Below are 24,487 nucleotides of genomic sequence, written 5' to 3'. Positions count from 1 at the left end.
ATCCAGTAGATCTTAAAGGAGAAACGGAGTCGTTGTAAACCTGGGCCCGGTTCTCCTGTCAGTCCAGTATCGAGTTAGATCGCTGTAACCAGCAACCACAAGACGGCTGTAGGACACACGGTTCTACAGGAAGAGCATCCGCATCACACCACACCACACCACCGACGGGGTCGTAAGGTTTCTGTAAATGTCTGACAATGTGGAAAGGATCTCTGCAGGGGTATACCCGCGTCTGTTTGCCTTTGATGCACGTGTTTGCCCTGTCAGTGTTTGTTTTGCGGTTGTGGGTTCGAGTGTTTGAACTCGATATTGGACTGATTTCGATCATTTTGACTCAAAACGATGGGAAAATGGGACCCGGATTAAAAAATAATCCAAGTTTCCTTTTAACAAGAGTAAATTACATCATACGACAGACATGAACTGACCCAGCAAAGCTGCACAGGTAAGGGAGGAGGGGGGTTTGTTTGTTTGTTTGTTTGTTTGCATTTAACGTCATCAGTTCTACTAATCCTCCCCCCATATGTTGGTTTGATGTGTTTATCCACGCTTCAGTTTCCTTTGCTTTCAGTCCGAGTTGATTCATGAGTCATTTGATTGAGTGAACTTGATTCATTTGGTTTGTTGTGATGTTTCGTTGCACTTGGTTTCACATTGCAGGTAATGAAGCGAAACATGGGGAGGGGCGGAGCCAAAATGGTTTACGCCTTGTTAATGAGACCGTTAGTCTTGATGAAATAATCGGAGGATTCAAACAGTTGAGGGCGTGCTGTTCAAGGAAAGGAATCAAGTGATTTTGTTCCTCACTTGCATCGCAGTGCTTTCTGCTGTTGAACAGGACGAGTCTGAGCTCAGCTGCGAGTGTAAACCGGCTGCCCCGTGACAGCAGCGTCTCCGTCTCTGGCCATCGCTCGGGTTTTATTAACAGTGTTAAAGTTTAGTGTTATTCTGAGCCTGCTGCCCCATCACTGTAACTGCTCCCACGACACACACACACACACACACACACACACACACACACACAGAGAGAGAGAGAGAGGGGACATGTGGAAAGCTTTGAGGACAAATCCTTTACCAGATAAATAATAAATCTGTAATAGTGTGTGTGTTCCGTCGTGAACAGGTGTGTATTAGGTGCTGGTGGGGTGGTGTGTGTGTGTGTTCCGTCTTGAACAGGTGTGTATTAGGTGCTGGTGGTGTGTGTGTGTGTTCCGTCGTGAACAGGTGTGTATTAGGTGCTGGTGGTGTGTGTGTGTGTGTTCCGTCTTGAACAGGTGTGTATTAGGTGCTGGTGGTGTGTGTGTGTGTTCCGTCGTGAACAGGTGTGTATTAGGTGCTGGTGGTGTGTGTGTGTGTGTTCCGTCTTGAACAGGTGTGTATTAGGTGCTGGTGGTGTGTGTGTGTGTGTTCCGTCGTGAACAGGTGTGTATTAGGTGCTGGTGGTGTGTGTGTGTGTGTTCCGTCTTGAACAGGTGTGTATTAGGTGCTGGTGGTGTGTGTGTGTGTTCCGTCGTGAACAGGTGTGTATTAGGTGCTGGTGGTGTGTGTGTGTGTGTTCCGTCTTGAACAGGTGTGTATTAGGTGCTGGTGGTGTGTGTGTGTGTTCCGTCGTGAACAGGTGTGTATTAGGTGCTGGTGGTGTGTGTGTGTGTGTGTGTGTGATGAGCTGCAGGATGTTTATGGTCCATATGCTGCGTGTGTTTAATGGATTTGGCCAGAGGGAAGGGGACGACGGGGATGGATGGAGGGAAGGGGACAGTGGGGACGGCTGGATTAATTTTCTTCTGGGCTGACGGTAGCGTTCCAGAGCGATGTCAAGAATTCGGAGCATCTGGAATCCAGGGACAGAAAGAATTTATTGATTTCCAGCAGTTTCTCTCTCTCTCTCTCTCTCTCTCTCTCTCTCTCGTGCGTGCTCTCCCCATTTATTTCTCTCTCTCTCCTACTTTCTCCCCCTCTCTGCCTTTCTCGCCCTTTCTTTCTGCCCCCTCTCTCCTCGTTTCTCTCTCTCTGCCCCCTCTCTCCTCGTTTCTCTCTCTCTGCCCCCTCCTCCTCATTTTCTCTCTCTCTGCCCCCTCTCTCCTCACTCTCCTCATTTCTCTCTCTCTGCCCCCTATCTCACCTGCTTTTCTCTCTCCTCTGCCCCCTCTCTCCTCATTTCTCTCTCTCTGCCCCCCCTCTCTCCTCATTTCTCTCTCTCTGCCCCCTCTCTCCTCATTTCTCTCTCTCTGCCCCCTCTCTCCCTCGTTTCTCTCTCTCTGCCCCCCCTCTCTCCTCGATTTCTCTCTCTCTGCCCCCTCTCTCCTCGTTTCTCTCTCTCTGCCCCCCTCTCTCCCTCAGTTCTCTCTCTCTGCCCCCCTCTCCTCTCTCTCTGCCCCCTCTCTCCTCTTTCTCTCTCTCTGCCCCCTCTTCTCGTTTCTCTCTTCTGCCCCCTCTCATCCATCAGTTTCTCTCTCTCTGCCCCCTCTCTACTCGTCTCTCTCTCTGCCCCCTCTCTCCTCATTTCTCTCTCTCTGCCCCTCTCTCCTGTTTCTCTCTCTTCTGCCCCCTCTCCTCCTCGTTTCTCTCTCTCTGCCCCCTCTCTCCTCGTTTCTCTCTCTTCTGCCCCTCTCTCCTCATTTCTCTCTCTCTGCCCCCTCTCTCCTCATTTCTCTCTCTCTGCCCCCTCTCTCCTCGTTTCTCCTCTCTCTGCCCCCTCTCTCCTCGTTCTCTCTCTTCTCTGCCCCCCTCTCTCCTCGATTTCTCTCTCTTCTCTGCCCCCTCTCTCCTCGTTTCTCTCTCTCTGCCCCCTCTCTCCTCGTTTCTCTCTCTCTGCCCCCTCTCTCCTCGTTTCTCTCTTTCTGCCCCCTCTCTCCTCGTTTCTCTCTCTCTGCCCCCTCTCTCCTCATTTCTCTCTTTCTGCCCCCTCTCTCCTCATTTCTCTCTCTCTGCCCCCCTCTTCCTCGTTCTTCTCTCTCTCTGCCCTCTCTCTCTCCCCTCTCTCTTCTCTCTTCTGCCCCCTCCTCCTCTTTCTCCTCTCTCTTCCTCTCTCTCTTCCTCTTTCCTCTCTCTCTTCTCTTCTCTCTCCCTCTTTTCCTCTTTCTGCCCCCTCTCTCCTCGTTTCTCTCTTTCTGCCCCCTCTCTCCTCGTTTCTCTCTTTCTGCCCCCTCTCTCCTCGTTTCTCTCTTTCTGCCCCCTCTCTCCTCGTTTCTCTCTTTCTGCCCCCCTCTCTCCTCGTTTCTCTCTCTCTGCCCCCTCTCTCCTCGTTTCTCTCTCTCTGACCCCTCTCTCCTCGTTTCTCTCTCTCTGACCCCTCTCTCCTCGTTTCTCTCTCTCTGACCCCTCTCTCCTCGTTTCTCTCTCTCTGCCCCCTCTCTCCTCGTTTCTCTCTCTCTGCCCCCTCTCTCCTCGTTTCTCTCTGTCTGCCCCCTCTCTCCTCGTTTCTCTCTCTCTGCCCCCTCTCTCCTCGTTTCTCTCTCTGCCCCCTCTCTCCTCGTTTCTCTCTCTCTGCCCCCTCTCTCCTCGTTTCTCTCTCTCTCTGCCCCCCTCTCTCCTCGTTTCTCTCTCTCTGCCCCCTCTCTCCTCGTTTCTCTCTCTCTGCCCCCTCTCTCCTCGTTTCTCTCTCTGCCCTCTCTCTCCTCGTTTCTCTCTCTGCCCCCTCTCTCCTCGTTTCTCTCTCTCTGCCCCCTCTCTCCTCGTTTCTCTCTCTCTGCCCCCTCTCTCCTCGTTTCTCTCTCTGCCCCCTCTCTCCTCGTTTCTCTCTCTGCCCCCTCTCTCCTCGTTTCTCTCTCTGCCCTCTCTCCTCGTTTATCTCTTTCTGCCCCCTCTCCTCGTTTCTCTCTTTCTGCCCCCTCTCTCCTCGTTTCTCTCTCTCTGCCCCCCTCTCTCCTCGTTTCTCTCTCTCTGCCCCCTCTCTCCTCGTTTCTCTCTCTCTGACCCCTCTCTCCTCGTTTCTCTCTCTCTGACCCCTCTCTCCTCGTTTCTCTCTCTCTGACCCCTCTCTCCTCGTTTCTCTCTCTCTGCCCCCCTCTCCTCGTTTCTCTCTTTCTGCCCCCTCTCTCCTCGTTTCTCTCTCTCTGCCCCCTCTCTCCTCGTTTCTCTCTCTCTGCCCCCTCTCTCCTCGTTTCTCTCTCTCTGCCCCCTCTCTCCTCGTTTCTCTCTCTCTGCCCCCTCTCTCCTCGTTTCTCTCTCTCTGCCCCCTCTCTCCTCGTTTCTCTCTCTCTGCCCCCTCTCTCCTCGTTTCTCTCTCTCTGCCCCCTCTCTCCTCGTTTCTCTCTCTCTGCCCCCCTCTCTCCTCGTTTCTCTCTCTCTGCCCCCTCTCTCCTCGTTTCTCTCTCTCTGCCCCCTCTCTCCTCGTTTCTCTCTCTCTGCCCCCTCTCTCCTCGTTTCTCTCTCTCTGCCCCCTCTCTCCTCGTTTCTCTCTCTCTGCCCCCTCTCTCCTCGTTTCTCTCTCTCTGCCCTCTCTCTCCTCGTTTCTCTCTCTCTGCCCCCTCTCTCCTCGTTTCTCTCTCTCTGCCCCCTCTCTCCTCGTTTCTCTCTCTCTGCCCCCTCTCTCCTCGTTTCTCTCTCTCTGCCCCCTCTCTCCTCGTTTCTCTCTCTCTGCCCCCTCTCTCCTCGTTTCTCTCTCTCTGCCCCCCTCTCTCCTCGTTTCTCTCTCTGCCCCCTCTCTCCTCGTTTCTCTCTCTCTGCCCCCTCTCTCCTCGTTTCTCTCTCTCTGCCCCCTCTCTCCTCGTTTCTCTCTCTGCCCCCTCTCTCCTCGTTTCTCTCTCTCTGCCCCCTCTCTCCTCGTTTCTCTCTCTCTGCCCCCTCTCTCCTCGTTCTCTCTCTCTGCCCCCTCTCTCCTCGTTTCTCTCTCTCTGCCCCCTCTCTCCTCGTTTCTCTCTTTCTGCCCCCTCTCTCCTCGTTTCTCTCTTTCTGCCCCCTCTCTCCTCGTTTCTCTCTCTCTGTCCCCTCTCTCCTCGTTTCTCTCTCTCTGCCCCCTCTCTCCTCGTTTCTCTCTCTCTGCCCCCTCTCCTCGTTTCTCTCTTTCTGCCCCCTCTCCTCGTTTCTCTCTCTCTGCCCCCTCTCTCCTCGTTTCTCTCTCTGCCCCCTCTCTCCTCGTTTCTCTCTCTGCCCCCTCTCTCCTCGTTTCTCTCTCTGCCCCCTCTCTCCTCGTTTCTCTCTCTCTGCCCTCTCTCCTCGTTTATCTCTTTCTGCCCCCTCTCCTCGTTTCTCTCTTTCTGCCCCCTCTCTCCTCGTTTCTCTCTCTCTGCCCCCTCTCTCCTCGTTTCTCTCTCTCTGCCCCCTCTCTCCTCGTTTCTCTCTCTCTGCCCCCTCTCTCCTCGTTTCTCTCTCTCTGCCCTCTCTCCTCGTTTATCTCTTTCTGCCCCCTCTCCTCGTTTCTCTCTTTCTGCCCCCTCTCTCCTCGTTTCTCTCTCTCTGCCCCCTCTCTCCTCGTTTCTCTCTCTCTGCCCCCTCTCTCCTCGTTTCTCTCTCTCTGCCCCCTCTCTCCTCGTTTCTCTCTCTGACCCCTCTCTCCTCGTTTCTCTCTCTCTGACCCCTCTCTCCTCGTTTCTCTCTCTCTGACCCCTCTCTCCTCGTTTCTCTCTCTCTGCCCCTCTCTCCTCGTTTCTCTCTCTCTGCCCCCTCTCCTCGTTTCTCTCTTTCTGCCCCCTCTCTCCTTGTTTCTCTCTCTCTGCCCCCTCTCTCCTAGTTTCTCTCTCTCTGCCCCCTCTCTCCTCGTTTCTCTCTCTCTGCCCCCTCTCCTCGTTTCTCTCTCTCTGCCCCCTCTCTCCTCGTTTCTCTCTCTCTGCCCCCTCTCTCCTCGTTTCTCTCTCTCTGCCCCCTCTCTCCTCGTTTCTCTCTCTCTGCCCCCTCTCTCCTCGTTTCTCTCTCTCTGCCCCCTCTCTCCTCGTTTCTCTCTCTCTGCCCCCTCTCTCCTCGTTTCTCTCTCTCTGCCCCCTCTCTCCTCGTTTCTCTCTCTCTGCCCCCTCTCTCCTCGTTTCTCTCTCTCTGCCCCCTCTCTCCTCGTTTCTCTCTCTCTGCCCCCTCTCTCCTCGTTTCTCTCTCTCTGCCCCCTCTCCTCGTTTCTCTCTCTCTGCCCCCTCTCTCCTCGTTTCTCTCTCTCTGCCCCCTCTCTCCTCGTTTCTCTCTCTCTGCCCCCTCTCTCCTCGTTTCTCTCTCTCTCTGCCCCCTCTCTCCTCGTTTCTCTCTCTCTCTGCCCCCTCTCTCCTCGTTTCTCTCTCTCTGCCCCCTCTCTCCTCGTTTCTCTCTCTCTGCCCCCTCTCTCCTCGTTTCTCTCTCTGCCCCCTCTCTCCTCGTTTCTCTCTCTGCCCCCTCTCTCCTCGTTTTTCTCTCTGCCCCCTCTCTCCTCGTTTTTCTCTCTCTGCCCCCTCTCTCCTCGTTTCTCTCTCTCTGCCCATCTCTCCTCGTTTCTCTCTCTCTGCTCCTCTCTCCTCGTTTCTCTCTCTGCCCCCTCTCTCCTCGTTTCTCTCTCTCTGCCCCCTCTCTCCTCGTTTCTCTCTCTCTGCCCCCTCTCTCCTCGTTTCTCTCTCTGCCCCCTCTCTCCTCGTTTCTCTCTCTCTGCCCCCTCTCTCCTCGTTTCTCTCTCTCTGCCCCCTCTCCTCGTTTCTCTCTCTCTGCCCATCTCTCCTCGTTTCTCTCTCTCTGCTCCTCTCTCCTCGTTTCTCTCTCTGCCCCCTCTCCTCGTTTCTCTCTTTCTGCCCCCTCTCTCCTCGTTTCTCTCTCTCTGCCCCCTCTCTCGTCTTTTCTCTCTCTCTGCCCCCTCTCTCGTCTTTTCTCTCTCTCTGCCCCCTCTCTCGTCTTTTCTCTCTCTCTGCCCCCTCTCTCGTCTTTTCTCTCTCTCTGCCCCCTCTCTCCTCATTTCTCTTTCTGCCCCCTCTCTCCTCATTTCTCTCTTTCTGCCCCCTCTCTCCTCATTTCTTTCTTTCTGCCCCTCTCTCCTCATTTCTTTCTGCCCCCTCTCTCATTTCTTTTTCTGCCCCCTCTCTCCTCATTTCTCTCTCTCTGCCCCCTCTCTCCTCGTTTCTCTCTCTCTGCCCCCTCTCTCCTCGTTTCTCTCTCTCTGCCCCCTCTCTCCTCGTTTCTCTCTCTCTGCCCCCTCTCTCCTCGTTTCTCTCTCTCTGCCCCCTCTCTCCTCGTTTCTCTCTCTGCCCCCTCTCTCCTCGTTTCTCTCTCTCTGCCCCCTCTCTCCTCGTTTCTCTCTCTCTGCCCCCTCTCTCCTCGTTTCTCTCTCTCTGCCCCCTCTCTCCTCGTTTCTCTCTCTCTGCCCCCTCTCTCCTCGTTTCTCTCTCTCTGCCCCCTCTCTCCTCGTTTCTCTCTCTGCCCCCTCTCTCCTCGTTTCTCTCTTTCTGCCCCCTCTCTCCTCGTTTCTCTCTCTGCCCCCTCTCTCCTCGTTTCTCTCTCTCTGCCCCCTCTCTCCTCGTTTCTCTCTCTCTGCCCCCTCTCCTCGTTTCTCTCTTTCTGCCCCCTCTCTCCTCGTTTCTCTCTCTCTGCCCCCTCTCTCCTCGTTTCTCTTTCTGCCCCCTCTCTCCTCATTTCTCTCTTTCTGCCCCCTCTCTCCTCATTTCTTTCTTTCTGCCCCTCTCTCCTCATTTCTCTTTCTGCCCCCTCTCTCATTTCTCTCTCTCTGCCCCCTCTCTCCTCGTTTCTCTCTCTGCCCCCTCTCTCCTCGTTTCTCTCTCTGCCCCCTCTCTCCTCGTTTCTCTCTCTCTGCCCCTCTCTCCTTGTTTCTCTTTCTCTCTGCCCCCTCTCTCCTCGTTTCTCTTTCTCTCTGCCCCCTCTCTCCTCGTTTCTCTCTCTCTGCCCCCTCTCTCCTCGTTTCTCTCTCTCTGCCCCCTCTCTCCTCGTTTCTCTCTCTCTCTGCCCCCTCTCTCCTCGTTTCTCTCTCTCTCTGCCCCCTCTCTCCTCGTTTCTCTCTCTCTGCCCCCTCTCTCCTCGTTTCTCTCTCTCTCTCCCCCTCTCTCCTCGTTTCTCTCTCTGCCCGCTCTCTCCTCGTTTCTCTCTCTCTCTCTCCCCCTCTCTACTCGTTTCTCTCTCTGCCCCCTCTCTCGTCTTTTCTCTCTCTCTGCCCTCTCTCTCCTCGTTTCTTTCTCTCTGCCCCGTCTCTCCTCGTTTCTCTCTCTCTGCCCCCTCTCTCCTCGTTTCTCTTTCTGCCCCTCTCGCTCTGCGTCTCTCTGTGGAATATAGAAGTGTAATATAAGGATTTGTTGCCACTGGAAAATCTCCCTGTTTCCAGTTACATCAGAATGAAAATTTCCACTTTATTTGACCGAATGCAGGGTGTGTGGGGGGAGGGGGGGCCGAGAGAAGGAATTTAATTTATTTGCGTTATGTTTTTACGTCTCTCGTTCAGAGGGATAATGATAACTGCCTCTGTCCAAGATACACACGGCTCTAAACAGGTTGCGTGTGCGTCTGTACCCGATTAAGACATTTCCACATGTGAGAAGTCCATTTGCGTACAAACTCAAATAACGGCACACGGATCCAAAAGCTGAATAAATGGGATTCGGTTGTTAATCGTCGTGTGGAACGGTTCGGAGAGAGGGCTCGCTATGCACGGAACGCATGTGGTTGTGTTTAGTCCCGCCTCCTTGTTGGATTGATTGGTAATTCTGTGGGGGGAAAAACCAAAACCATGTCCATCAGATAAAAACAGTGGAGTGTGTCTCTCGCTCTTAGAAACCTTCGGTACGTTTAGTTTGACTCCCGCATGGGGTGTCGATCAGAAAACAGTCGACTCTACGTCAACATCGGCCTTGCGAGGTTCAGCATCATCTTCACCAGTAGGTGACATTTTGAGAGATTTTTCAACCCATGATTTTTATAGAAATGCTAAGTTTGTCAACATTAGCACCAGCATCGATGCGTTTCATCAGAGTCCAGGTCTATCGTTTAGTTCACAGCCCAAAAAACACCTTTTCGTGTGCAGTGAAACTTTAATGATGAAGTGAAGGTGCAGCAGGCAGCGTTGTCTCACAGCTCCAGGGTTCCTGGTTCGATCCTGAGCTCAGGTTCTCACACGTTCTTCTCGGTTCTCCAGTTTCCTCCCACTGACTAAAGACCTGCAGGTCAGTGGATGGGTGAGGCTACATCGCCCCCTAGCGGTGTGTGCACAAGCTTTAAAGGTCCCATGGCATGAAATTTTCACTTTCTGAGGTTTTTTAACGTTAAAATGAGTTCCTCTGACCTTCTTAAGTCACCCCAGTGGCTAGAAATTTCATAATGTGTAAACCAAACTATGCCCAACATTTGAGAATGGCGCGTCAAAACGGCGCGTTGATAAGCTCTTCCCTTTACTACGTCAGCAAGGGAGATGATCCCCACACTCCCCCTCTGGATTCCCACCCATTGTATGGATTGCCCCGCCCAGTTGTAGTGAGGAGACCATAGAGGGAGGACACAACAACATGGCATCACCTAAGCGAGCGAAACATGGAAGTTGCGCTGTACATGGATGTGACAACACAGAAAGGAGTTTGTTTTTACTGCCGACGGGAGAGCCCCTGAAGACGCAGTGGCTTCATTTTATTTACTCCAATAATACGCCGTCGAGTCTACCTAAGACGGTGTATGTTTGTTGGAAGCATTTTCCTGAGGAATGTTTCCACAACTTGGGACAGTACAGGGCAGGTTTTGCACATCAACTGTCACTGAAGCCTGGGTCCGTACCAAGCATCCCTGCCGCATCAGCAACAAACACCCAACAAGTAAGTGTAGAACTGTTAAGTCGTTTTGCCGTGTTTTAAAATCGGTGCCACGTTAGCCTTGCAATGGCTACATTAGCTGTGCAGCTAACCGCTTCCTGCAGTTAGCCAGGTACTCTGCGCTACAAAACCAAAAAGCATGCAGCATGCTCTGTTATAATAGCCAATCAAAACAGTTTTTACAAAGACACCCACATTCTTTTTTTAAGTCACTCGTTCATTGTATTTGTTTGTTTGTTCAGTAAAAACCCAAACATTTGTTGAATTTATTTTATTTCCTCGCGTCACACCTTAATGACGTCAGCGCGCGGTATTTTTCCCTTCGCGGTTTGTTCCTTCTCTCTCGCCATAGTAAGACACCCACATCCGCTTGTTCTGACCCACTGGAGGTAGCGTCACAGTGCTGTTAGCCAATCAGAGGTAACACGTTTACATGTCATGAATATTAATGATGAGACCCGCCCCCACCCTCTACCCTTCCCCGCCTCCATGCTTCTCATTAGCAAAACGACGCACTGGGAAAAGCGCTGAAATGGGGCTTTCTCCCAGGAGGCTATATCTACGTGCCGAGGGTTCATTTCAAGAAAGTCTGCGGATATAACATCCGGAAACCTCCACGAGCCCGTTTAAAGCATCAACAAACCACCATGCCATGGGACCTTTAAAGGTGCATCAGTCATCCTTGTCCTCCAAGACTCATGTTTTGTACACTATATTCACGTTTCCAGTTGAAAGCAACACACTAAAGCTCCAGAATACGTCCCCTTGATGATGGTACGACTCCAGCAACCACAAAATACCTTCATTTCTGAGAGTGTATGATGAAATGTGGCGGATGCTGTGAATTAATTACTTATATATGAAACTTTTTTTTTTAATTATATTGTGTGTGTGTATGTACTTTTGGCATTTGAATCTGAACTGTGTTTCGGTACCCAGACTGAACACACGTCGTCTAATCAAAGTACAAAAGGACAGATGACGAGACCAAATTTCTTTGATTTGAACATCAACTTTGAGTTACAACTTCTTCAACTTTCAGTTTCTCCTCCAAACATATTTTTGCTGAAAGATAACAATGGCGTAAATCAGCGTTGAACCGTTACTATTAGAGCTGGGACCTGAGCTCAGCCAAAACTTAACCAGACACCAAAAAAGCAACAGGGTAAAGGATTTTGTAAGGGATTAGCGTCAGGCTGCCAGGTTGCTCCGTTGTGTGTAGCTGTCGATGTTGATTTTAAAAGTAACTCAGTAAATTCCACAGGGAAATGAATACGCAAGTCTGAGTGAAAAATACTGTAGCGAGCATGCAGCGTGGAAGAGGAGTCTGGAGACAGAAATGTGAGTTTCTCAGTCGTTAGCCCGCGCTACTTTCTCTTAGCACTGGCTTGACTGCTTTATTAGCATTCACTAACACTACTGATGAACGCTAGACCGGCTGGAAGGTGACTTCACTGCTGCACTAACTCACGGTTAAGCTCGCGTTGGCCTTCGAGCAGGCCAAGGGTGATGCTTTTTTTTTTTTTTTTGTTCCTCCCACTATAAATCAAAATCTGATTGGTTAATTAATTCATCCGTCATTTCCTACATAAACATACGCTGCCATGGCCTTCTGTCCCGGCAGTGAAGTCCGAACCAATGAGTGAGCAGCTCTAAACTCTTCTCAGCCTAGACACAACAAACAGAACGATGTCAGTGGAGAACTCGATTTTAATGTTTTCAGGACAGTAATTTCTGTCCTTTCATGTCTGAAGCAAATTTGATCGAAAATGAGGCTGAATTAGCCTGGCAAGCCAGACTAAATGTGAATATTTAGTCTGGTCTCGGTCGTAGACATTTCCGAAGGGTGTGGGAGGAACAACCCGCTGTCTTTCAAACTGTCTCTGTGCGTATAGACCCCTTTCACATGACGTCACCGTGCCGCGAGATTTTGTTAGGCGCCATATTGGAAGACCAAGTACATGCACTCACAATATAAAACAAAGTACGAGCGAGAGTAAAGTGACATGATGGCTGATAATTCTGGTTATGTGAGTACATTACCAGCTGCAGAAAGGGCATGGTATGTGGAGAAACTGGCTGTGATTGATGGGTTTGACCCATATGATAAGACTCGCGGCAAGGGAGAATGGAAACGTAAGGAGGACCGGACACCAATTCTGCCATCTGTTTGCTACCCAGACATTGTAAACTATTTGTTGTTTACACCCAGTGCCTACACTCTGTTCGAACTATGCCGATATTTTCGGGGGGTCCCTTTTTTTCCCTTGGGGGTGTGTGTGCTTGCGCTTGTCTCGGAGCGCGGATCTCCAAACACATGAGAAGCCTATCTTACGCACATATCACGCGGACTCCACACCTCCACACACGCATCGCGTCTGAAGTCATAACTCATCAGGGGAAATCGTGTCCGCATTGGCATGTTCAAAAAACAACCTCGCGTCAACAATGATACCACACGCAAGAACAAAAAACAGTCAGGCTACTCAACAACCAACCTGGCAGCAGCGAGCAAGCCCCAAACCATCCTAAATTATTATTATTATTAAATTGTAGAAGTCTGGGAGGCTTGCTCCTCATACAGTTATCAACTTGGGGCCAATTTAGCATGTTTTAAATCTGAATTTCTTGCGTTTGCTTACCTCAAAGTGTCCGCAGATCATGCACAGACTTATCCATTATATCCACAGTTTTTTGCCAAGTCTCACACAGGTTTCTTTCAAGTCTACTGTTGGGCCAATAAATCATAAATAAAACAGCTCAGATTTGTTTGTTTAAGTCGTTTGCCACTCCACTTTATTCTCGTGGGTTCACATACCGCTGCCGTTATTATCCCCTTATCACGAGTTTGTTGGTCTTCCAAAATGGCACAGGGTCTGTTTACTTCCGGTTTCGGGTGACGTCAGTGAAAGGGGTCTATAGGCCAACGCTCTGACCAATCAGCGCAACAGTGACGTCGTCAGAGCGACAGAAAGCAGTGGGGGAGGCCTTGAACTAAATAATTTTTCAAAATGCGTATTAATTAATAAACAGGTTCTAGATATTAAGAAGTTTGGAGATAATGACCACAAGTTTGGAGTCTTTACCACATACTTGACTCTTATTTTATTATTTTTTTTCAAGGGTTTGCTTAAACTGTTTTTGAGAGTTTTTATTTAGTGGTGTTTGGTGAAATAATTTCCCTTAAATTTAAAATAAGGGGAAAATAAGAAACAATCAAAAAGTAATGTTTCAAAGCTGTTTATTAATTCTTCGTACTGCACAAACTAGCCCCATCCTTTTGGCTACGAGCGGAGCCAGCTGGTAGATCAGACTTTTGCCATAGCCGGTCGGCAAAACAGCGAAAACGTCCTTCTTGAAAAGGAATGAGCGGAGAGCCTCTTCCTGCTCATGTTTCAACCAAAACTCCAAGTCTAATTCTTCTAAAACTGATTCCAAAGCGGAGTCAGACTAGCGCTGTTCACTAGCCGTAGCCATCTTTCCTGTTGCGCTTTCTCCAGCGTCGCGCAGCCTTGTCGCCACTCCTGCAAAAGCCCGCCCAAAGAATCCAAACAAAAACCTTGCGTTGTGATTGGCGGGCACGATTTGATGCCCGGGGTGTTTTTGTTTATATGGTCCGAGGCTAGACCCACTCGTAGGCAAAAATATTTTTGGCCGCTAGGCGAGTGGGTCTAGTTTACTAGGCTAAGGCTGAATTAGAATCAGAAAAGAATAATTATAATAAATTGATGAAAGAAATTGAATATAACATTTTAAATGCTGTTATGTTTGGGCCTGGAAGGCCCTGATGGTTCCTCTCTGGCGTAAAAAAAAAAAAAAAAAAAAAATAATCCACTTCGTTCACATTCATTACACCTGCGAGTGCCTCCGTGACACGCCTCCTAGTGACGCGTTACGGAAACGTCGCCAAAATGGGTTGGAATATATCCACTCACTGGAGCGCAAAACTCTGTGGGCGTGTCATGCTGTGTAATCATGTGACACCACTGTTGAGACTCTACAGCACAGTTATATCCGAGGCTTGCTTCATATAATGGTGTGTTTGGGTATTTTTTATTTTTTTTTAATTCTGTATCCTCAATTGCAAAAGTTTGTACACCCTCTGGTTTTCAGCCAGGAAAACGAAACTCCAAAATAATTCCACATCCAGGAAGTTCTTTCTTCCTGTTCAGTGCAGCGTAAATATTACAGCTATGGACTCAAACTCAGCAGCTCTCTTTATTAGTGGAGGGGAGAGAGAGAGAGAGAGAGAGAGAGAGTCTTATTAAGGTGTCTGACAAAGTAAATAAAAAAATGCGTCATATTGAAGACGTCATATGAAAAGACCAACCCCGGCTCAAACATCTCATCTCATTATTTCTAGCCGCTTTATCCTGTCCTACAGGGTCGCAGGCGAGCTGGAGCCTATCCCAGCTGACTACGGGCGAAAGGCGGGGTTCACCCTGGACAAGTCGCCAGGTCATCACAGGGCTGACACATAGACACAGACAACCATTCACACTCACATTCACACCTACGCTCAATTTAGAGTCACCAGTTAACCTAACCTGCATGTCTTTGGACTGTGGGGGAAACCGGAGCACCCGGAGGAAACCCACGCGGACACGGGGAGAACATGCAAACTCCGCACAGAAAGGCCCTCGCCGGCCACGGGGCTCGAACCCAGGACCTTCTTGCTGTGAGGCGACAGCGCTAACCACTACACCACCGTGCCGCCCCGGCTCAAACATTTAATTTTTAATTTTTTTTTTTAAGGAGTGAATAAAGTTCAGGGTCAGTTTTCTGGAATCAGGAAAACAGAAACACTGAGCTGGAGGAAGGAATAAAATCGGAGCAATCTTGAGATGATCACAAGATGTGAAACATGAAATGTGTGGGGTATTTTTTTTTTCTGTCCTCGGCACTGAAATGGCTTTATTTTAATTTATTTTTTCATTATAACCCTAAAACATCTGAGGTGTTTGTGAAAATCAGTGGGGTGGGGCTTTTTTTTTTTAAACAGCAGGCAAGTCACGTGTTCATAAATCGTTAAGGAGTTAGTGCTTTATAGCTGTGTTTTAATGTTGTGGAACGTCCACTAAAATTAGTTAGTTCCTGTTCTCACTTCGCGTTATAGCAGCGATAAACACTCATTCCTTCACCAGCTTAGCTTCCCCCCCCACCGAAGTTAAGAAGAGACACACTGCAGCTTGTCATGTGACTGAGAAACCGCAAAGAACACAACCTCCTCCAGGTAGATTTAAGAAGAAATCCGAGCTCTCTTTTTTTTTACAGACTGCTAACATTTGAAATAATAATTGTTTTGAATTATTTCTTGTCTTATTTAATGAAGGTTGTAATAGAATTAGCCTACATTTGGCTTAAGCTGGATGAGACAGAGACATAATTTTATAGCCATTTGTTAAACAGCTGACAGGGAACGTAATTAACCGTTCCGGGAACGAAATTTTTTTGTTCTAACCGGTTCGGGAACGTCTATTTAATGGTGGAACCCAAAACCGGAAACGTTAAAATTCCGTTTCTGTTCGGAACGAACCAATAGGAAAAAAATTCTGGTTCAAAGCCCTGGTTATAAGAGATTTTTTCACAAATTACTGCTGTCAATTCGCTGGTTTGTTTACATTCTAAGCAGAAATTATTTTGTCGGACATTATTTATCGAATTTGCAAAAAATAAAAATGCTCGGTTTCTCAAAATCCAGTGAATATGGATATAATAAAACAGTTATAGAATAAAACAGTATCACAAACTTTTCGGTATAACGAACTATTTGGACGTCACCCCCAAGGAGTTTATTATCGCGAGGTTGCAGTGTATCTCAAAATCTCAAAGATGGCACCGTTTTCCTTTGCAGTGCTTTCATAGAGATAAAGGCTGTACATCATTATCGACCCAAGGCTTGTGTTCTCCAGGTCAGCCAGGGAATAATAATATAATTAGCGTCACCCAAACTGCACCATAACTCAGTGCATTCCATGAAGAGTTGAGCAGAAATGCAGCTGATCCATGCAGTTTCAGGTTCTTCATCTACCTTCAGCTCTCACTGGTATCTTCTGTTGGAAGATTTATCGATTTGTAGACCAACAAATTGATTTGAGTCTTAAACCAAGAGATTGAGCTTTCTCTTCTTTACACTCGTTCTGAGAAAAATCTTGTTTCTGATGTTTCTGGATCAGAACCAACAGTGTGCGCGCAGACACCAAGCGAAACTCAATAGCAAACGTGCCGTAGAAAAGCAACACGGTGTTCGCGAAGAGCCACTCGCACACAGCGGCCGAGTGCTGGAGGGTGAAACTGTCCTGTGGGAAGAAAATGGCACCTGGAGCACAGGGGGTTAAGGATCATTGATCAAACTCCATATACCATACTGAACATCGGAGATTTAACAGGAACTAGAATGGTACAGAAAACAGAATAAAGCTCAAAGGCCATATCTCCACCAAGCCGCGTATTACCAACATCAAAATCAAAGCACTTGGACCAAAAACCAGACATTTGCAGCTAGAATAGTCATTTACCACATTAGCAATGTATAGAGTGGATTTCTGATTAGTTTAAAGTAGTGCTGTCAAAAATGTCGCGTTATTAACGCGTTAACTTGACTCAGTTTTAATGGCGATAATTTTTTTTTATCGTGAGATTAACACTCTGTGACATGATGTAGGTTTTTCATAAGCTTTTGAAACTGCCAGGAACTTGGAACAGAGACTTTGCTTAGAAAAACGATAGCAGCTAGACTGTAATGCCGCGCCCCGCACAGCCAGAGTCCTCTGCCCTCCCCCGAAGAGCCACGGTGCTCAGCTTAGGTTTCGTTTTCCCATCGGCGGCTCCAGCCCCACTTTGCAGTGACTGTGACAAGACATGTTATGCTCTGCAATTAAAAAAAAAAAAAAAAAACATTGGTACAACCAGTGTTCGAACTATGCCGATATTTTCGGGGGGTCCCTTTTTTTCCCTGGGGGAAAAAAAAGGGGGGGGGGGGTTTCGAGGGGGGGGGGGGTGCTTGCGCTTGTCTCAGAGCGTGGCTCTCCATCGCGTGCTCACTTCGGATATGCAAATGCTTCCCGTTACACACAATTGCTACAGTGGTGCTTGAAAATTTGTGAACCCTTTAGAATTTTCTATATTTCTGCATAAATATGACCTAAAACATCATCAGATTTTCACACAAGTCTGAAAAATAGATAAAGACAACCCAGTTAAACAAATGAGACAAAAATATTATACTCGGTCATTTATTTATTGAGGAAAATGATCCAATATTACATATCTGTGAGTGGCAAAAGTATGTGAACCTCTAGGATTAGCAGTTGATTTGAAGGTGAAATTAGAGTCAGGTGTTTTCAGTCAATGGGATGACAATCAGGTGTGAGTGGGCACCCTGTTTTATTTAAAGAACAGGGATCTATCAAAGTCTGATCTTCACAACACATGTTTGTGGAAGTGTATCATGGCACAAACAAAGGAGATTTCTGAGGACCTCAGCAAAAGCATTGTTGATGCTCATCAGGCTGGAAAAGGTTACAAAACCATCTCTAAAGAGTTTGGACTCCACCAATCCACAGTCAGACAGATTGTGTACAAATGGAGGAAATTCAAGATCATTGTTACCCTCCCCAGGAGTGGTCGACCAACAAAGATCACTCCAAGAGCAAGGTGTGTAATAGTCGGTGAGGTCACAAAGGACCCCAGGGTAACTTCTAAGCAACTGAAGGCCTCTCTCACATTTGCTAATGTTAATGTTCATGAGTCCACCATCAGGAGAACACTGAACAACAATGGTGTGCATGGCAGGGTTGCAAGGAGAAAGCCACTGCTCTCCAAAAAGAACATTGCTGCTCATCTGCAGTTTGCTAAAGGTCACGTGGACAAGCCAGAAGACTATTGGAAAAATGTTTTGTGGACGGATGAGACCAAAATAGAACTTTTTGGTTTAAATGAGAAGCGTTATGTTTGGAGAAAGGAAAACACTGCATTCCAGCATAAGAACCTTATCCCATCTGTGAAACATGGTGGTGGTAGTATCAGGGTTTGGGCCTGTTTTGCTGCATCTGGGTCAGGACGGCTTGCCATCATTGATGGAACAATGAATTCTGAATTATACCAGCGAATTCTAAAGGAAAATGTCAGGACATCTGTCCATAAACTGAATCTCAAGAGAAGGTGGGTCATGCAGCAAGACAACGACCCTAAGCACACAAGTCGTTCTACCAAAGAATGGTTAAAGAAGAATAAAGTTAATGTTTTGGAATGGCCAAGTCAAAGTCCTGACCTTACTCCAATTGAAATGTTGTGGAAGGACCTGAAGCGAGCAGTTCATGTGAGGAAACCCACCAACATCCCAGAGTTGAAGCTGTTCTGTATGGAGGAACGGGCTAAAATTCCTCCAGGCCGGTGTGCAGGACTGATCAACAGTTACTGCAAACGTTTAGTTGCAGTTATTGCTGCACAAGGGGGTCACACCAGATACTGAAAGCAAAGGTTCACATACTTTTGCCACTCACAGATATGTAATATTGGATCTCATCTCTCATCTCATTATCTCTAGCCGCTTTATCCTGTTCTACAGGGTCGCAGGCGAGCTGGAGCCTATCCCAGCTGACTACGGGCGAAAGGCAGAGTACACCCTGGACAAGTCGCCAGGTCATCACAGGGCTGACACATAGACACAGACAACCATTCACACTCACATTCACACCTACGCTCAATTTAGAGTCACCAGTTAACCTAACCTGCATGTCTTTGGACTGTGGGGGAAACCGGAGCACCCGGAGGAAACCCACGCGGACACGGGGAGAACATGCAAACTCCGCACAGAAAGGCCCTCGCCGGCCCCGGGGCTCGAACCCAGGACCTTCTTGCTGTGAGGCGACAGTGCTAACCACTACACCACCGTGCCGCCTAATACTGGATCATTTTCCTCAATAAATAAATGACCAAGTATAATATTTTTGTCTCCTTTGTTTAACTGGGTTCTCTTTATCTACTTTTAGGACTTGTGTGAAAATCTGATGATGTTTTAGGTCATATTTATGCAGAAATATAGAAAATTCTAAAGGGTTCACAAACTTACAAGCACCACTGTGTGTCAATAAACATCATTTTGCCAATATTTCAGAGACCCCCCAACATTTCCCAAATCATGTTTTCAAGGGATCTCATGTCTGTTTCAGGGGATCTCGGATCCCCCGAGTACCCCCGTAGTTCGAACGGTGAGCAAGCCCATTCACTTTTTTATGCTGATAAGAGAATTACATGGTTTTTCATGTGACAAAAATGTGCGATTAAATTGCGATTAATCGCGAGTTAACTATGACAGTCGCGACATTAATCGCGATTTAAATATTTTAATCGCTTGACAGCACTAGTTTAAAGTGATCTTCATTGAAAAGAACAGTGCTTTTCTTTCAAAAATAAGGACATTTCAAAGTGACCCCAAACTTTTGAACGGTAGTGTATGTCTCACTGATTACTGTTTATAGGTTTGTTGTTTTTTTTTTTGAAGCAGTTTTTGGTCTCCAGCATTTCTTTACATGCACCGAAGACTGTTGCACTTGAGCTGTGTGTGTAATTACAGCCGTGCGTCACTGCTGGTGCGATTGTGATGTCTGTGCTCTGCTGACCCGTGTTTGTGTGTGTGATGGTGAACTCCGCTCCTGTTGAATAAACCCGATGACCCGAGAAACTCGGTCTCGCTGAAGTCCACGCTGCTGTTATTTTCTCCAGGATGCTGGGAAGCAGAGGCTGGTGAAAGCGAAGAACACTGTAACGTCACATGCTTTACCATGGCTCAGTGTGAACTCTTGACACACACACACGGTTTATTACAGGATCTGTGGAATGCACAGAGCGGATGTTGACCAGTCTGCTCCGAGATAGCATGTACACACACACACACACACACACACACACACACACACACACACACACACTGCTGTGTTTTATATTTTACAGACAGCGCTACAGAGATTTCCGAGTCTTTACAGACACTTTATATTTAGCGTTCTCGGCGTTCAGCTTCTGAAGTGGTGGATGAGCTCGAGAGCCGAGTGGAGAAACCGGTTACCGTGACAGCACGACTGTAAACAAACCTACACGCGTTATTGTATGGGAAATGGGGGTCAGTGCAGGGAAAACTCTCGGCGTGTGAGAGAGCTCATCAGACAGCGGTGTAATGAAACGTCAGGGAATATTTTTCACAGCTCAAATTTTGAGTTCCTGGAAAAACAGGAAGTGCTGAGACAAAAGGAGGAAGTGAGGTGTAGTCTGGAACAGGTCAGCGGTTTGTTCTTGGAGATTAGTTCTCGTTCTGTGGGTGGAGCTTCTAGTCAGGTTCTGCGTTATTAGTTTCTTAACCAACGAATAAGTACTGAGTACTGTTTTTAACGATTAGCAGAGTCTACTGTCCATCCAGTGTCTCAATTCTGAGGAAAACCGTGGAGTAGCCACAGTGAGTCGCCTGCAGCGTGCGGTTTACTACAGCGTCTACTTTTGTTTTAAAAACGTATTTAAATATATTATAGTAATATTAATAGAGAAATCGGTCTGAAAATTGGTAGGATAACGTGTTATGTATTAACTTTGTTAGCAGAGGAGCAGCTAAAGCTAATGTCATGTGCGCGTGGAGAAAATGGCCGCCTTCTGGTTTGTCTCTCGCGCATGGAGAAAATGGCCGCCTGGTGGTTTTTGTCTCACATGTGGAGAAAATGGCCACCTGGTGGTTTGTCGCTTGCACATGGAGGAAATGGTTGCCTGGTGGTTTGTCTCTCGCATGTGGAGAAAATGGCCGCCTGGTGGTTTTTGTCTCGCATGTGGAGGAAATGGCCGCCTTCTGATTTGTCTCTCGCGCGTGGAGAAAATGGCCACCTGGTGGTTTGTCGCTTGCACATGGAGGAAATGGTTGCCTGGTGGTTTGTCTCTCGCATGTGGAGAAAATGGCCGCCTGGTGGTTTTTGTCTCGCATGTGGAGGAAATGGTTGCCTGGTGGTTTGTCGCTTGCACGTGGAGGAAATGGCCGCCTTCTGATTTGTCTCTCGCGCGTGGAGAAAATGGCCACCTGGTGGTTTGTCGCTTGCACGTGAAGGAAATGGCAGCCTGGTGGTTTGTCTCGCGCGTGGAGGAAATGGCCGCCTTCTGATTTGTCTCTCGCGCGTGGAGAAAATGGCCACCTGGTGGTTTGTCGCTTGCACGTGAAGGAAATGGCAGCCTGGTGGTTTGTCTCGCGCGTGGAGGAAATGGCCGCCTTCTGATTTGTCTCTCGCACGTGGAGAAAATGGCCACCTGGTGGTTTGTCGCTTGCACGTGAAGGAAATGGCAGCCTGGTGGTTTGTCTCGCGCGTGGAGGAAATGGCCGCCTTCTGATTTGTCTCTCGCGCGTGGAGAAAATGGCCACCTGGTGGTTTGTCGCTTGCACGTGAAGGAAATGGCAGCCTGGTGGTTTGTCTCGCGCGTGGAGGAAATGGCCGCCTTCTGATTTGTCTCTCGCGCGTGGAGAAAATGGCCACCTGGTGGTTTTTGTCTCGCATGTGGAGGAAATGGTTGCCTGGTGGTTTGTGTCTCGCACGTGGAGAAAATGGCCGCCTGGTGGTTTTTGTCTCGCATGTGGAGGAAATGGTTGCCTGGTGGTTTGTCGCTTGCACGTGGAGGAAATGGCCGCCTTCTGATTTGTCTCTCGCGCGTGGAGAAAATGGCCACCTAGTGGTTTGTCGCTTGTACGTGAAGGAAATGGCAGCCTGGTGGTTTGTCTCGCGCGTGGAGGAAATGGCCGCCTTCTGATTTGTCTCTCGCGCGTGGAGAAAATGGCCACCTGGTGGTTTTTGTCTCGCATGTGGAGGAAATGGTTGCCTGGTGGTTTGTCGCTTGCGCGTGGAGGAAATGGCTGCCTTCTGATTTGTCTCTCACGTGTGGAGAAAATGGCCGCCTGGTGGTTTTTGTCTCGCATGTGGAGGAAATGGTTGCCTGGTGGTTTGTCTCGCGCGTGGAGAAAATGGCCGCCTTCTGATTTGTCTCTCGCGCGTGGAGAAAATGGCCACCTGGTGGTTTTTGTCTCGCATGTGGAGGAAATGGTTGCCTGGTGGTTTGTCGCTTGCGCGTGGAGGAAATGGCTGCCTTCTGATTTGTCTCTCACGTGTGGAGAAAATGGCCGCCTGGTGGTTTTTGTCTCGCATGTGGAGGAAATGGCCACCTGGTGGTTTGTTGCTTGCATGTGGAGGAAATGGCCGCCTTCTGATTTGTCTCTCGTGCATGGGGGAAATGGCCACCTGGTGGTTTGTCGCTTGCATGTGGAGGAAATGGCCGCCTTCTGATTTGTCTCTCACGTGTGGAGAAAATGGCCGCCTGGTGGTTTTTGTCTCGCATGTGGAGGAAATGGTTGCCTGGTGGTTTGTGTCTCGCATGTGGAGAAAGTGGCCGCCTGGTGGTTTTTGTCTCGCATGTGGAGGAAATGGTTGCCTGGTGGTTTGTCGCTTGCACGTGGAGGAAATGGCCGCCTTCTGATTTGTCTCTCGCGCGTGGAGAAAATGGGCGCCTGGTGGTTTTTGTCTCGTACATGGAGAAAATGGCCGCCTTCCGATTTGTCTCTCGCGCGTGGAGAAAATGGGCACCTGGTGGTTTGTCTCTTGCATGTGGAGAAAAATGGCCGCCTGCTGGTTTGTCGCGAGCAGCTGGAGAAGATGGCCGCCTGCTGGTTTGTCGCACGCGTGGGGAAGATGGCCGCCTTGCTTTATATTTTAAAGAAATATATAATATAAAATTTATTTTTTTCCTCCAAAGTTATTGTGTTGGTGTTTAAGGTGTTTAGAATAGTGATGTGTGTGTATACGGTATATTTGCCTCATAGTATGTTCTATATTGTTTTTGTGTAACAGTGGAATACTGCGTTGTTTTTCAGGAGTTGAAATCTATGAAGGTTTTTTTTTTGTTTGTTTGTTGTTTTAAAACACCCTGCCAAAAGTTGAACTTTCCATCAGTTATCTTTTCCAGCAATCTCCATGAAGGGTCTTGTTTTATTTTGAAAAGAATGAAATGGCGCGTGTGCGCGTTTACAGTGTGTTTCCTGTACTTCCTGTGCAGGTCTGTATGAGCTGCTGTCAGTGTTGCCGTCTCAGCTCCAGATGTATGTAAAGAGTCCAGATGATCGCTCTTTTCTCCACGCCATGTTCAGCGCCCGGAGCCTGCACTCGCTTGTCAAGGTGAGCGTGTTACCTGCCGTCCTGTCCTGTCCTGTGTGTGTGTGTGTAGAGCTGTGCAATCTGATGGTATACTGATATTCTGATAAACTCAGTTACAGTACGTTTATGTGTCTGAGAGCAGGTGAGTTTAATAATAATTTGAATATTTAATATCCCATGTTCTACTTTTATTTTTGTCAAAATCACCATTGCTTTGCTTGATGTACAAAATGGCGAGTTGTTGTTTGTGAAATGATGTATTTGCTGTATTACTCACCCCAAGCTGAGGTACGAGGTGCTTTGGGTTGAGTGACAGGAGCGCACCATTTTAATCGTTCAGATCAGAGGGTTAAAACACACACACACACACACACACACACACGAGCTCCACTCTGAGGAAGCTGAAGTGCCGAGGTATAAAACGTGGTGTAAAGGAACTTATCCTGGTTCTTCACCTCCACCGCTGGGTTTCTCCCCATGGCTTTATCCGTGTTGGAGCTCCTGGTGTCTGTTTTGCCGTTCGGCATTTCAGTGAAGCGTTTTATTCCTCTTATACCGCAGCAACTCGTAAACACTAACAATTTTCATGGCATCGTATATACCGTATATATATATTTTTTTACAGCTAGGTTTATTGTTGGTTCCTGTTCTCAACGAAGATGTCGGAAAACTCTGAAGACTCTTTCTTTCTGTAAATGTTAAACAAACATCTCTCTTTATTTGAAGAAAAATTCACCATATCAACAATTACACGAACAAAAACACACACTTTTTATTATTTATTTATTTATTTATTTATTTTTTAAAATAGTCACTGTAGAAACGATAATTTGTGGCTGCGCTCCTGTCCGAGCGGCTGTTATGGAAAATTAATCAACACCTTCTGACCAATCAGAGTCCAGAATTCATCACTGTGTGTGTATACATGTGAGTAGATGTTCATCTGTGATCCTTGTTCTACCTCTCTCTCTCTCTCTCCCTCTCTCTCTCTCTCACTCACTCACTCACAGCTGTACAGGAAATCCAGCGCAATCTGTAATTTCCACCTGGGTTAGGTGTGTATCCCGTGTGTCGTGTGTAACATCAGGAGCTTTCGACTCTCACTGGCCCTCACACACACTCCTCCATCGCTGTTCCATAAGAGATGGAACAGTATATGCGTTTCTATACATACGTGTCTCACACACTGTACGTGTGTAATGCAGTACAGCTGTTTAATCCTTGCTGAGGTTCGGTTCGGCTCGTAAACCCGATCCAGAAAGCCGTACAGCTGCGACACTGGGCCCATGGTGACTCCTGGGCGCTCTGTGGTTATTGCTTCAGGAGAGGTGTGGCCCGAGACGAGAGACTGAGAGCGTTCACGCCCAGCTGCTGTATCTCACGTGCTTAAAGTGCTTTAACTTTCTCACACTGGAGACTTTAGAGAACAGTCTGTGTTATTAATGAAAAATGGGGATACTGACACGGACAAGTAGGTTTCTAACCCCACAAGTTCATAAATCACGTCACCTCGGGATCCTTCAGAATTACAAGGACACGGCGTACACACACACACACACACACCTGACTCCCACTGCTCAGTTTTCAGTCCATTTCCTGAAAAGTTTCCTGAATTAAATGTGTGCGCTGGGT

General features: G+C 48.2%; 1 protein-coding gene across 4 annotated transcripts in view; it reads left to right on the top strand.

The window, feature by feature from the left end:
• Positions 1–24,487, top strand: part of mpp7a (MAGUK p55 scaffold protein 7a) — a 314,814-nt gene that overhangs the window by 133,268 nt on the left and 157,059 nt on the right. For all 4 annotated transcript variants that reach the window (XM_060939197.1, XM_060939196.1, XM_060939198.1 and 1 more), the window contains one exon: positions 22,758–22,876. In XM_060939197.1, the coding sequence (XP_060795180.1) occupies positions 22,758–22,876 (119 nt within the window). The remainder of the gene's footprint in view (positions 1–22,757; positions 22,877–24,487) is intronic.

This window comes from Neoarius graeffei, chromosome 14 (genome assembly GCF_027579695.1).
Source record: "Neoarius graeffei isolate fNeoGra1 chromosome 14, fNeoGra1.pri, whole genome shotgun sequence".
In the NCBI taxonomy this organism is placed as follows: domain Eukaryota; kingdom Metazoa; phylum Chordata; class Actinopteri; order Siluriformes; family Ariidae; genus Neoarius; species Neoarius graeffei.
This window is presented reverse-complemented; position numbering and strand designations above follow the sequence as displayed.